At 46.9% G+C, this 14,916-nt stretch overlaps 1 protein-coding gene across 1 annotated transcript; it reads right to left on the bottom strand.

Annotated features, from left to right (window-relative positions):
- Window positions 1-288: 288 nt before the first annotated feature.
- Window positions 289-1,380, bottom strand: LOC124776166. The gene has a single exon (XM_047251007.1). The coding sequence runs from the start codon at window positions 1,378-1,380 to the stop codon at window positions 289-291; it is 1,092 nt and encodes a 363-aa protein (XP_047106963.1).
- Between the last annotated feature and the right edge of the window lie 13,536 nt (window positions 1,381-14,916).

Here is a 14,916-nt window from a genome sequence, read left to right as displayed (position 1 = left end):
GCGCGCGTTGCAGGTCATTGGTGGTGACGTCTCGAAGGCGCTTGCGCGAGTGCGTTACCGTCGGAACTCGAATGCGGGTCCGGGAGCTACTACGGACAAGCCGGGCGGTGTGGTGCGCGATGTCCGGAGCTCGACGGAGAAGCGAATGAGGTAAGCAGGCGCGGGTGCCGATCCGGCCTCAACGCCCGACGCGGCGGAGGCAAAAGACGCGAACGCGGGTCCAGGAGCTGTGACGAACGCTCGACTGGAGTTACCGGCCGAAGGCACTTCCAGCTGGAGGTCGGGTCTCTACAGCGGACGGCGGCTCGTGGGCGCCGAATTCTGACGGCGTTCGGCGGCTCGGGCGCGTGACTGCCGGTTTCGGTGTCGTGGCGCGCTGGCGACGCAGCACGGCCGTTTGAATCGGACGCGGCGGCCGGCGCGCGTGACGTAGTCCGCTGGCGGCTGTGGTGGGGGCGACCGGTGCGCCTGTGGTGGGCGCGGTCCGGGCGGCCGTACCAGCTGCCTGGGCGTGGTGGTGGGAGGCGCACGTGGCGGCGCGATGACAGCGGGCTGCAGCTGCGTGTCACCGGCGGCTCCGGGTGCGTTTTCCGTCTGACCGCTGGCAGAGGGCGTGTCGTCCGTGAACAGATCTTCTGCCGGGTCGAAGAAATGCGTGGCTGATGGAGCGGGCAAGACGTAGGCTGGTTTGACGCGGTCGACTGACACTGTCGACGGCTTTCCGTTGCACTCGAGGACCAGCGTTTTGTCTCCTCGGGCGATCACGCGGTGCGGTCCACTGTAGGGCGGTCGGAGAGGTGGCCGTACTGCGTCGGTACGCAACATGACGTGCGTGCAGCGCTGCAGGTCGGCGTGGACGAATATCTTCCCGGTGCCGTGCCGCGTCGGTGCGTGCGCTCGGAGGCCGGCCATGTGACTGCGCAGACGTTCCGCCAGAGTGGGTGCCACGGCGTCGCGTGGGAGTCTTGCATCTTCGACAAAATCGCCCGGGATTGTCAGGGATTGCCCGTAAACGAGGTCGGCAGGTGACGCGCCGATCTCCTCCTTCGGCGTGACTCGCAGGCCGAGCAGCACCAGTGGAAGCGCCTCTGGCCATGAGGTGTCGTGGCAGGTTAGAGCGGCTTTGAGGGTCCTGTGGAACCGTTCGACCATGCCATTCGACGCCGGATGGTAGCTGGTTGTCCTGTGTAACCGGGTGCCACACAATCTGGCGACGTGCGTGAACAACGCGCAGTCAAACTGGCGGCCGCGATCAGTTGTCACGTGACTGGGACATCCGAAGCGTGCCACCCAGGTGTCGACGAATGCGGTGGCGACGGTCTCGGCTGTGACGTCCGCGACGGGCGTTGCTTCCGGCCAGCGAGTGAAGCGGTCCACCATTGTTAGGAGGTACCGCTTGCCTTGTGAGAGAGGAAGCGGGCCGACGAGGTCCACGTGGACGTGTGCAAATCGGCGTGTCGCGTCCGGGAAGGTGCCCACGGGTGCGTGGGTGTGCCTCCCGACTTTGGCGCGCTGACATGACGTGCAAGTGCGCGCCCATTCGCGGCAGTCCTTCCGAAGCCCGGGCCAGACGAAACGCGCAGCCACGAGCGTCGCAGTGGTGTTGGTGCCGGGGTGTGACAGTCCGTGGATACGGTCGAAGGCACTGCGTCGGAATTTCTCCGGGAGAAACGGTCGGTGCGTGCCGGTTGAGGTGTCACACCAAATCTTCCGTGCGGAGCCGGGGACAGGCACCAGCTCCAGTTGCAGGCCGCTGGAAGTGTCGTGACGGAATCGGTGTAGTTCTTCGTCACTCTCCTGTACTTGGGCCACGTCCTCAAAGTTCACAGGGGGTGAAATAACGGCACACGCTCGGGACAAACAATCGGCGACGATATTGTCTATCCCCGAAATGTGTCGAATGTCAGTCGTGAATTGCGACACGTACTCTAACTGCTGGAGTTGGCGCGGTGAACACTTAGTGTGGTTGTTCTCGAACGCGTGGGTAATGGGTTTGTGATCGGTGAAAATGATGAACTGTCGGGCTTCTATGGACGGTCGGAAGTATTTCACCGCCGCGTACACCGCAAGCAACTCTCGGTCATAAGCGCTCCAAGCACGTTGCGAATCGGAAAGCTTTTTGGAGAAAAAACCGAGAGGCTGCCAACTCCCGCCGACGCGCTGTTGTAACGCCGCGCCGATGGCGGCCTGGCTGGCGTCCACGACTACAGCTAAGTCCGCGTCATGTACCGGGTGCGCGAGCAGCGTCGCTTCCACGAGATTCCTTTTTGAGTCCGTGAAGCTGTGCTCCATTGCGTCTGTCCAATTCACGAGGGTCTTTCCTTTTGAAGTAGGACCTTGTAACGCCTTAGTCAGCGGCTCTTGCACTGCTGCGGCGTTGGGCAGGTGTCGACGATAAAAGTTCAACATGCCGAGGTAGCGTCGTAATTCTTTGTGCGTCTGCGGACGCGGCATGTTCTGTATTGCCTTAACTTTCTCCGGTAGCGGTGTCGATCCGGTGGGCGTAATTAAATGGCCGAGGAACTCAATTTCCGTCACGCCGAACTCGCATTTAGCGGGGTTAATGACGATGTCGGCTTCACTCAGGCGCTGAAAGATGGTCGTTAAGTGGCGGCGGTGGAGTTCGGGCGACTTGGAATACACCAAGATGTCGTCGAGGTACGCGAAGCAAAATGGCAAGCCTCGCAAGACGCCGTCCAGGAACCGCTGCCAAGTCTGGGCAGCATTCCGAAGACCGAAAGTCATAAACAGGCTTTCGAAAAGCCCAAAGGGCGTTACGATGGCTGTTTTTTCGATGTCTTCGGGCGCCACCGGAATTTGGGTGTACGCCTTTGCGCAGTCAATCTTGCTGAACACCGCGCAGCCCGCCAAGGCGTAGCTGAAGTCTTGAAGGTGTGGGACTGGGTATCGGTCCGGCACCGTTCGCGAATTAAGGGCGCGATAGTCCCCACACGGGCGCCACGAATTGTCTTTCTTGGGCACTAAATGCAACGCCGATGACCATGGGCTGCTCGATGGTCGCACGATGCCTTGCCGCAACATGGCCTCGAACTCCGCCTTTGCTGCTGCGAGTCTGTCCGGCGCGAGTCGACGTGGGCGACACGATGTGGGGGGTCCGGGTATGGTTATTATGTGGTGCACCGTCGAATGTTTGATGTCTCTCGGTGCACCGGCTGGGCGGGTGAGGTCGGGGAATTGTTCCAGAATGTCAGCGTACGGTCCGGTGCACTTCACGGGTTTAACGCTGTAGTATGCAGCCTGCCGGCGCTGTCCCGCTATCTTTAACTTAGTCGTGGCGTCGATGAGCTGGCCGTTTGCGATGTCGGCTAGTAGCCCGTAGTGGCCGAGAAAGTCTGCGCCCAGGATCGGCTCATTGACGTCGGCCACGGTAAAAGTCCACGAGAACGTGCGCCGTAGGCCCAGATCTATATTGCGGCTGTGTGTGCCGTAAGTTTTAATAGTGGAGTTGTTCGCCGCTGTAAGGCAGAGTGCCTCGGCCCTCCTGCGGTCTCGTAACATAGAACGGGGGAAGATCGAGAGGTCCGAACCCGTGTCGACGAGGTACCTCACGCCTGCCCCCCGTTCCGCAACAAACAGACGCTTCGATATCATATTGCAGCCGGGTGCGCCTAGGTCCGGTCGCAGCTGGCGTTTGGGTGCGAGCAAGGAGCACGGCACCTGGTTGCTTCGTTGCCGAAGCGGGCGTGGTACCAGCAGTAGCCGCTTTGTGCGTGGTGTGACGTCGGCGGGGTACCGTTGGAGCGGCTGTTGCTGCGTTGCCGGCTGCGCGAGCCACGCCGCCTGTCGCCCGGTCTGCTGCCGCTGCGGCGCGTACTGCCCTCTTGCTGCGAGCGCGCCAACCGGTCGACTTGCGTCGAGAGAGCTGCCACCTGTGCGGTCAAGTTTTGCACTAGCTGGTGCAGGTCGGCATCCGATGCGGGTGCGGGAGGCGCTGGCCGCCACGGAGGTGGGGGGACGGAGTCGTAAGCTGCCGCAGCCGCGGTGCTAGGCGCCGTTGTCAGTGCGTCGTGCACCCTGTCGGCCAAGTTAGCGACGGCGTCCAGCTGCATCTCCGTCTGTGCGGCTATCACTGCCTGCACCTGAGCTGGGAGGCTGCGCACCCAGATAGTGCGCAACAGCGAATCTGGCACCATATCGGACTGCGCGAGGCTCCGCAAGTGGCGCAGGAATTGCGAGGGCCTCCGATCGCCGCATTCCTCTTGCCGCAGCAGTTGGTGCACACGCTGTTCCTCTGACGACGAAATCCGCCGGATCAGCTCTTCCTTGAGCCGTTTGTAGCTCGACTGCGTCGGTGGGGCGGTGATTATATCCCGCACTTCTGCCGCATAGTTCTGGTCCAGCTGGCTCACTACGTGCCCAAATTTCGCCAGGTCGCAGGTCACGTGGTTGCTCATAAATACCGCCTCAACCTGGCTGAACCACATTACAGGGTTGCGCGGCCAAAAGGGAGGCAGCCTGATCAGTGCCCGTCCTGCGCCTGTCGGCGTTCCGGCGGTCGTAGGAGGCGTCGCTGTGGCGGGGATTTGCGCGCCAACATTGTCCTGAGCTGTCTGCGGCTGCGCGGCGTCCGCGCGTGTAGTCCGTGCCTGTAGCTCATTCTCTAGCCTCGTGTTGCGTGCGAGCAGTTCCTCGACGGTCTTTCGCAACTCCTCTAGTGTCGCCATCTTAGCTCAGAGTCGAATCCTCGTACAAGAGGAAAGTACACAGTGAAAATAACACAAGGGAAACACACGAAAAGAAAAAAAAAATAACACTAAGCAGTTCGCGATCAAAATATACGCACACAAAAACAATACAAGAAAAAGTTAGTTAAAAAAAATTACTACGGAGCACTGTTCGGCGCGGGCGTATGCGCGCAAGCCCACTCGCGGTTCCACGTCTCTCGTACCGACGAACGTTTGTCACCACGTGTTTTTTTTTAGCCTCAGATCACGTCGGGGTCACCAGTGTAGCGGGAACGTGTTGTATCTCCGCTTACAGTCGCTCATGTGCAGTGTACCGGCATTTATCGCCGCGCCCACGCACTATGCTCATGGGAGAGGCTTTGTGGCAATAAATGACTAAAGCGGTTTCTGGACCGGACACATTTATTTTTCCTGCCGTTACAATAAATGACAAATAATATACTTCGCTAATGTCCGTCTACATAGGCGCGTTGCACTGGCGGCACGGCTCGGTCACCGATCCCGGAGGGTGTACACTCCAGTGACGAGCCGTGGCGCGACCGCGTGGACCGAGCGAGACAAAAGACCGCGTCACAGAATGTTCTGCTCTTGGCGCGACCGGAGGCGCCGTAACGTCCGCGAAGAAACGAAAGACAATTTAACGGCGACTGCGTTTACCACCGCGCGTACGCATTTACGGCGGAGTCACGTTGACTCGACGCACGTGGTCCGCGGCGGAAGAACTGGGGAGACGTGTGTCGCGTCGCGTCGACTAGCTCGCACTGGTGGCAGCTTTGTTCCCGTGCGGTCCGGTGTGCGACGCACCGTTGCCGAAATTCCGCATAACGGTACAGCTGCCCCTACTTGTGTCGGCAGTGCCGTAGTTCAGCCCTTCGTGCGTTGGACGGTGCTGCCGCCACAACAGTAAACCTAAATTGATGCATCGGAATCTGTAACTGGTCACACAGGAATTGCTCAAAGCATAGACAGTAAGAAGAGTCAGTCTTCTTGTACTTAAGTCGGCATTTTGCCTTTTGTATTTAATTCCGAAGCAATTTCTATGTTTCATCGTCAATAAGAAGTTCCAAGGGATACAGTAACCCTGAGGTGAAGCATCGGAATGTAAAACTGGTATCAGAAGATAGTTTCAAAACATAGACAGAAAGAAGAGTGAGTCTTCTTGCACTGAAGTCGGCATTGTGCCTTTTTGTATTTAATTCCGATGCAATATCTGTCCTTCATCGTCAATAGGAACGTCCAAGGGATACAGTAAACCTGAAGTGAAGCATCGGCATCAAAAAATTGGTCTCACAGGATTGGCTCAATTCATAGAATGTAAGAAGAGTCAGTCCTCTTGTACTGAAGTCGGCATTGTGCCTTTTGTATTTAATTCCGATGCAATTTCTGTGTTTCTTCGTCAGTAAGAAGGTCCAAGGGATACTGTAAACCTGAATTGAACCATGGGAATCTAAATCTGGTCGCAAATGAAAGTTTCAAAGCATAGACAGTAAGAAGAGTCAGTCTTCTTCTACTTAAGTCAGCATTGTGCGTTTTGTATTTAATTCCGATGCAATTTCTGTCCTTATCGACAATAAGAAGGTCCAAGGGGTACAGTAAACCTGATGTGAATCATCGTAATCTAAAACTAGTCTCACAGGAAAGGTACAAAACATAGACAGTAAGAAGAGTCTGTTTTCTTGTGCTTAAGTAGGCATTTTGCATTTTGTATTTAATTCCGATGCAATTTCTGTGTTTCATCGTCAATAAGAAGGTCCAAGGGATACAGTAAACCTGACGTGAGGCATCGGAATCTAAAATCGGTCTCACAGGAAAGGTTCAAAACATAGAGAGTAAGAATATTCTTCTTGTACTTAAGTCGGCATTTTGCCTTTTGTATTTAATTACGATGCAATTTCTGTGCTTCATCGTCAGTAAGAAGTTCCAAGGGATGCAATAAAAGTGAAGTTAAGCATCGGAATCTAAAACTGGTCTCACTGGAAAGGTTGAAAGCATAGACAGTAAGAAGAATCAGTCTTCTTGTACATAAGTCGCCATTGTGACTTTTGTGTTTAATCCGATGCAATTTCTGTGTTTCATCTACAATAAGAAGGTCCAAGCGATACAGTAAACCTGAAGTGAGGCATCGGAATCTAAAATCGGTCTCACAGGAAAGGTTCAAAACATAGACAGTAAGAAGATTCAGTCTTCTTGTACTTAAGTCGGCATTGGGCCTTTTGTATTTATTTCCGATGCAATTTTCGTGTTTCATCGACAATATGAAGGCCTAAGGGATACAGATAAACCTGAAGTGAAGAATCGGATTCTAAAACTGGTCTCACAGGAAAGGTTCAAAACATAGACAGTAAGAAGATTCAGTCTTCTTGTACTTAAGTCGGCATTGGGCCTTTTGTATTTATTTCCGATGCAATTCCTGTGTTTCATCGTCAATAAGTAGGTCCAAGGGATGCAGCTGAAGTGACGTGAAGCATCGGAATCTGAAACTGGTCTCACAGGAAAGGTTCAAAACATAGACAGTAAGAAGATTCAGTCTTCTTGTACTTAAGTCGGCATTGTGCCTTTTGTATTTTATTCCGATGCAATTTCTGTCTGTCATCGTCAATAAGAAGGTCCGAAGGAAACAGTAAACATGATGTGAAGTATCGGAATCTAAAACTAATCTCATAGGAGAGGTTCAAAACATAGACGGTAAGAAAAGCTGGTCTTCTTGTACTTAAATCAACATTTTGCTTTTTTTATTTAATTCCGATGCAATTTCTACGTTTCATCCACGATAAGAGGGTCCAAGGGATACAGTAATCCTGAAGTGAAGCAACATAATCATAAACTGGTCTCACAGGAAAGGATCAAAACATAGACAGTAACAAGAGTCAGTCTTCTTGTGCTTAAGTTGGCATTTTGCCTTTTGTTTTTAATTCCGATGCAAATTCTGTGGTTCATCGTCAATAAGAAGGTCCAAGGGATAGGGTTAATCTGAAGTGAAGCATCGGAATCTGAAACTAGTCTCACAGGAACGGTTTAAAACATAGACAGTAAGAAGAGTCAGTCTTCTTGTACTTAAGTCGGCATTGTGCCTTTTGTATTTAATTCCGATGCAATTTCTGTGTTTCATCGTCAGTAGCAAGGTCCAAGGCATACAGTAAACCTGAAGTGAAGCAACGGAATCTAAAACTGGTCTCACAGGAAAGGTTCAAAGCATAGACAGTAAGAATATGCTTCTAATACTTAAGTCGGCATTGTGCCTTTTGTATTTAATTCCGAAACAATTTCAATGTTTCATCGTCAATAAGATGGTCAAAGGGATACAGAAAACCTGAAGTGGAGTATCGGAATCTAAAACTGGTCCCACAGGAAAGGCTCAAAACATAGGCAGTAAGGAGAGTCAGTCTTCTTCTACTTAAGTCGGCATTGTGCCTTTTGTATTTAATTCCGATGCAAATCCTGTGTTTCATCGTCAATAAGAAGGTCCAAGGGATACTGTAAACCTGAAGTGAAGCATCGGAATCCAAAACTGGTCTCACAGGAAGGGTTCAAAACATAGACAGTAAGAAGAGTCAGTCCTCTTGTTCTTAAGTAGGCTTTCTGCCTTTTGTATTTAATTCCGATGCAATTTCTGTGTTTCATCGTAAGTAAGAAGGTCCAAGGAATACAGTAAACCAGAAGTGAAGCATCGGAATCTAAAACTGGTTTCACAGGAGAGGTTCAAGACATAGACAGTAAGAAGATTCAGTCTTCTTGCACTTAAGTCGGCATTGTGATTTTTGTATTTAATTCCGATGCAATTTCTGGGTTTCATCGTCAATAAGTAGGTCCAAGGGATGTAGCAGAAGTGAAGTGAAGCATCGCCATCTAAAACTGGTCTCACTGGAAAGGTTCAAAAATAGACTGTAAGTAGAGTCTGTCTTTTTGTACTTAAGTCGGCATTGTGCCTTTTGTATTTTATTCCGATGCAATTTCTGTCTTTCATCGTCACTAAGAAGGTCCGAGGGAAACAGTTATCATGATGTGAAGTATCGGAATCTAAAACTGATCTCATAGGAGGGGTTCAAAACATATACAGTAAGAAGAGTTGATCTTCTTGAACTTAAGTCAACATTTTGCCTTTTGTATTTAATTCTGATGCAATTTCTACGTTTCATCGTCGATAAGAAGGTCCAAGGGATACAGTAACCCTGAAGTGAAGCATCGGAATCTAAAACTGGTCTCACATTAAAGGTTCAAAACATAGACACTAAGAAGAGTCAGTCTTTTTGTACTTAAGTCTGTATTCTGCATTTTGTATTTAATTCCGATTCTATTTCTCTGCTTTTTTCGTCAATAAGAAGGTCCAAGGGATGAAGTAGAAGTGCAGTGAAGCATCGGAATCTAAAACTGGTCTCACAGGAAAGGTTCAAAACATAGACAGTAAGAAGAGTCAGCCTTCTTGTACTGAAGTCGGCATTGTGCCTTTTGTACTTAATTCCGATGCAATTTCTGTGGGTCAATGTCAATAAGAAGGTCCAAGGAATACAGTAAACCTGAGGTAAAGCGTCGGGGTCTAAAACTGGTCACACAGGAAATGCTCAAAACATAGACAGTAAAATGAGTCAGTCTTGTACTTAAGTCGGGATTTTGCCTTTTGTATTTTATTGCTGAGCCAATTCCTGTGTTACATCGTCAATAAGAAGGTCCAAGGGATACAGTAATACTGAAGTGAAGCATTGGAATCTAAAACTGGCCTCACAGGAAAGGTTCAAAACATAGACAGTAAGAAGAGTCAGTCTTCTTGTACTTAAGTCGGTACTGTGCAATTTGTATTTAATTCCGATTCAATTTCTGTGATTTATCGTCAATAAGAAGGTCCAAGGGATACGGTAAACCTGAAGTGAGGCGTCGCAATCTAAAACTGGTCTCACAGGAAAGTAAGAAGTCCCAAGGGATACAGTAAACCTGAAGTGAAGCATCGGAATCTAAAACTGATCTCACAGGAATGGTTCAAAACATAGACAGTAAGAAGAGAAAATCCTCTTGTACTTAAGTCGGCATTGTGCATTTTGTATTTAATTCCGATGCAATTTCTGTGTTTCATCGTCAATAAGAAGGTCCAAGGGGTGCAGTAAAAGTAAAGTGATGCATCGGAATCTAAAAATGGTCGCACTGGAAAGTTTCAAATCATAGACAGTAAGAAGAGTCAGTGTTCTTGTACTTAAGTCGGCATTGTGCTTTTTGTATTTAATTGCGATGCAACTTCTGTGTTTCATCGTAATTAAGAAGGTCCAAGGGATACAGTAAACCTGAAGTGAAGCATCGGAATCTTAAACTGGTCTCACATGAGAGGTTCAAAGATAGACTGAAACAAGAGTCAGTCTTTTTGTACTTAAGTCGGCATTTTGCCTTTTGTATTTAATTCCGATGCAATTTCTGTGTTTCATCGTCAATAAGAAGGTCCAAGGGATACAGTAAACCTGACGTGAAGCATCGGAATCTAAAACTGGACTCACAGGAAAGGTTCAAAACATAGACAGTAAGAATAGTCCTCTTGTACTTAAGTCGGCATTGTGCCTTTTGTATTTCATTCCGATGCAAATTCTGTGTTTCATCGTCAATAAGAAGATCCAAGGGATACAGTAAACCTGAAGTGAAGCGTCGGAATCTAAAACTGGTCTCACAGGAAAGGTTCAAAACATAGACAGTAAGAAGAGTCAGTCATCTTGTACTTATTTCGGCATTGTGCCTTTTGTATTTAATTCCGATGCAATTTCTGTGTTTCATCGTAAATGAGAAAGTCCAAGGGATACAGTAAACCTGAAAAGAAGCATCGGAAGGTAAATCGGGTCTCACAAGAAAGGTTCAAATCATAGACAGTAAGAAGAGTCAGTCTTCTTGTACTTAAGTCGGCATTGTGCCTTTTGTATTTAATCCCGATGCAATTTCTGTGTTTCCTCGTCAGTAAAAAGGTCCAAGGGATACAGTAAACCTGAAGTGAAGCAACGGAATCTAAAACTGGTCTCACAGGAAAGGTTCAAATCATAGACTGTCAGAAGAGTCAGTCTTCTTGTATTTGAGTCGGCATTGTGCCTTTTGTATTTAATTCCGACGCAATTTCTGTGTTTCATCGTCAATAAGAAGGTCCAAGGGATACAGTAAACCGGAAGTTAAGCATCGGAATCCAAAACTGGTCTCACAGGAAAGGTTCAAAACATAGACAGTAAGAATAGTCTTCTTGTACTTAAGTCGGCATTGTGCCTTTTGTATTTAATTCCGATGCAAATTCTGTGTTTCATCGTCAATACGAAGGTCCAAGGGATACAGTAAACCTGAAGTGAGGCATCGGAATCTAAAACTGGTCTCACAGGACAGGTTCAAACATAGACAGTAAGAAGAGTCAGTGTTCTTGTACTTAAGTCGGCATTAGGACTTTTGTATTTAATTCAGATAAATTTTCTGTGTTTCATCGTCAATACGAAGGTCCAAGGGATACAGTAAACCTGAAGTGAAGCATCGGAATCTGTAACTGGTCACACAGGAATTGCTCAATTCATAGACAGAGAGAAGAGTCAGTCTTCTTGTACTTAAATCGGCATTTTGCCTTTTGTGTTTAATTCCGAAGCAATTTCTGTGTTTCATCGTCAATAAGAAGTTCCAAGGGATACAGTAACTCTGAAGTGAAGCATCGGAATCTAAAAGTGGTATCACAGGAAAGTTTCAAAGCATAGACAGCAAGAAGAGTCAGTCTTCTACTACTTAAGTCAGCATAGTGCCTTTCTTTTTTAATTCCGATGCAATTACTGTCCTTCATCGTCAATAAGAAAGCCCAGAGGGATACAGTAAACCTGATGTGAAGCATCGGAATCAAAAACTGGTCTCACAGGAAAGTTTCAAAACATAGACAGTAAGAATAGTCTTCTTGTACTTAAGTCGGCATTGTGCCTTTTGTATTTAATTCCGATGCAATTTCTGTGTTTCATCGTCAATAAGATAATCAAAGGGGTATAGTACACCTCAAGTTAAGTATCGGAATCTAAAACTGGTCCCACAGGAAAGTTTCAAAGCATAGACAGTAAGAAGAGTCAGTCTTCTACTACTTAAGTCGGCATTGTGCCTTTTGTATTTAATTCCGATGCAAATTCTGAGTTTCATCGTCAATAAAAAGGTCCAAGGGATACAGTAAACCTGAAGTGAAGCATCGGAATGTGAAACTGGTCTCACAGGAAAGGTTCAAATCATTGACTGTCAGAAGAGTCAGTCTTCTTGTACTTGAGTCGGCATTGTGCCTTTTGTATTTAATTCCGACGCAATTTCTGTGTTTCATCGTCAATAAGAAGGTCCAAGGGATACAGTAAACCTGAAGTGAAGCATCGGAATCCAAAACTGGTCTCACAGGAAAGGTTCAAAACATAGACAGTAAGAATAGTCTTCTTGTACTTAAGTCGGCATTGTGCCTTTTGTATTTAATACCGATGCAATTTCTGTGTTTCATCGTCAACAAGATGGTCAAACGGGTACAGTAAACCTTAAGCTAAGTATCGGAATCTAAAACTGGTCCCACAGGAAAGTTTCAAAGCATAGACAATAAGAAGAGTCAGTCTTCTACTACTTAAGTCGGCATTGTGCCTTTTGTATTTAATTCCGATGCAAATTCTGTGTTTCATCGTCAATAAGAGGGTCCAAGGGATACAGTAAACCTGAAGTGAAGCATCGGAATCCAAAACTGGTCTCACAGGAAAGGTTCAAAACATAGACAGTAAGAATAGTCTTCTTGTACTTAAGTCGGCATTGTGCCTTTTGTATTTAATTCCGATGCAATTTCTGTGTTTCATCGTCAATAAGAAGGTCCAGGGGATGCAATTAAAGTGAAGTGAAGCATCGATATCTAAAACTGGTCTCGCAGGAAACGCTCAAATCATAGAATGTAAGAAGAGTCAGTACTCCTGTAATTATGTCGGCATTGTACCTTTTGTATTTAATTCCGATGCAAATTCTGTGTTTCATCGTCAATAAGAAGGTCCAAGGGATACAGTAAACCTAAAGTGAAACATCGGAATCTAAAACTGGTCTCACAGGAAAGGTTCAAAACATAGAGAGTAAGAAGAGTCAGTCTTTTTGTACTTAAGCCGGCATTTTGCATTTTGTATTTAATTCCGATGCTATTTCTGTGTTTCATCGTCAATAAGAATGTCCAAGGGATACAGTAAACCTGAATTGAAGCATGGGAATCTAAAATTGGTCTCACAGGAATGTTTCAAATCATAGACAACAAGAAGAGTCAGTCTTCTTCTACTTAAGTCAGCATAGTGCCTTTTGTATTTAATTCCGATGCAATTTCTGTCCTTCATCGTCAACAAGAAGGTCCAAGGGATACAGTAAACCTGATGTGAAGCATCGGAATCTAAAACTGGTCTGACAGGAAAGGTTCACAGCGTAGACAGTAAGAAGAGTCAGTCTTCTTGTACTTAAGTCGGCATTGTGCCTTTTGTATTTAATTCCGATGCAATTTCTATGTTTCATCGAAAATAAGAAAGTCCAAGGCATACAGTAAACCTGAAAAGAAGCATCGGAAGGTAAATCTGGTCTCACAAGAATGGTTCAAACATAGACAGTAAGAAGAGTCAGTCTTCATGTACTTATGTCGGCATTGTGCCTTTTGTATTTAATTCCAATGCTATTTCTGTGTTTCATCGTCAATAAGAAGGTCCGAGGGATACAGTAAACCTGAAGTGAAGCATCGGAATCTGTATCTGGTCACACAGGAAATGCTCAAAACATAGACAGTAAGAAGAGACGGACTTCTTGTACTTAAGTCGGCATTTTGCCTTTTGTATTTAATTCCGAAGCAATTTCTATGTTTCATCGTCAATAAGAAGTTCCAAGGGATACAGTAATCCTGAAGTGAAGCATCGGAATCTAAAACTGGTCTCACAGGAAAGGTTCAAATCATAGACTGTAAGAAGAGTCAGTCTTCTTGTACTTAAGTCGGCATTGTGCCTTTAGGATCTAATTCCGATGAAATTTCTGTGTTTCATCGTCAATAAGAAGGTCCAAGGGATACAGTAAACATGAAGTGATGCATCGGAATCTGAATCTGGTCTCACAGGACAGTTTCAAAACATAGACAGTAAGAAGAGTGAGTCTTCTTGTGCTGAAGTCGGTACTGTGACTTTTGTATTTCATTCCGATGCAATATCTGTCCTTCATCGTCAATAGTCACGTCCAAGGGATACAGTAAACCTGAAGTGAAGCATCGATATCAAAAAATTGGTCTCACAGTATGGGCTCAATTCATAGAATGTAAGAAGGGTCAGTCCACTTGTACTGAAGTCGGCATTGTGCCTTTCGTATTTAATTCCGAGGCAATTTCTGTATTTCATCGTCAATAAGAAGGTCCAAGGGTTACTGTAAACCTGAATTGAAGCATGGGAATCTAAAACTGGTCTCACAGGAAAGTTTCAAATCATAGACAGTAAGAAGAGTCAGTCTTCTTCTACTTAAGTTAGCATAGTGCCTTTTGTATTTAATTCCGATGCAAATTCTGCCCTTCATCGTCAATAAGAGGGTCCAAGGGGTACAGTAAACCTGATGTGAAGCATCAGGATCGAAAACTGGTCTGACAGGAAAGGTTCACAGCATAGACAGTAAGAAGAGTCTGTCTTCTTGTGCTTAAGTAGGCATTTCGCCTTTTGTATTCATTTCCGATGCAAATTCTGTGGTTCATCGTCAATAAGAAGGTCCAAGGGATAGAGTTAATCTGAAGTGAAGCATCGGAATCTAAAACTAGTCTCACAGGAAAGGTTTAAAACATAGACAGTAAGAAGATTCAGTCTTCTTGTACTTAAGTCGGCATTGTGCCGTTTGTATTTAATTCCGATGCAATTTCTGTGTTTCATCGTCAATAAGATGGTCAAAGGGATACAGTAAACCTGAAGTGTATATCGGAATTTAAACTGGTCCCACAGTAAAGGCTCAAAACGTAGACAGTAAGAAGATCAGTCTACTTGTACTTAAGTCGGCATTGTGCCTTTTGTATTTTATTCCGATGCAATTTCTGTCTGTCATCGACAATATGAAGGTCCGAGGGAAACAGTAAACATTATGTGAAATATCGGAATCTAAAACTGATCTCATAGGAGAGGTTCAAAACATAGACAGTAAGAAGAGTTGGTCTTCTTGTACTTAAGTTAACTTTTTGCCTTTTGTATTTAATTCCGATGCAATTTCTACGTTTCATTGACGATAT

The sequence above is a fragment of the Schistocerca piceifrons genome, chromosome 2, assembly GCF_021461385.2.
Source record: "Schistocerca piceifrons isolate TAMUIC-IGC-003096 chromosome 2, iqSchPice1.1, whole genome shotgun sequence".
Classification (NCBI taxonomy): Eukaryota; Metazoa; Arthropoda; class Insecta; order Orthoptera; family Acrididae; genus Schistocerca; species Schistocerca piceifrons.
Note: the sequence above shows the minus strand (reverse complement) of the source record. Positions and strands in the feature narration are given on the sequence as shown.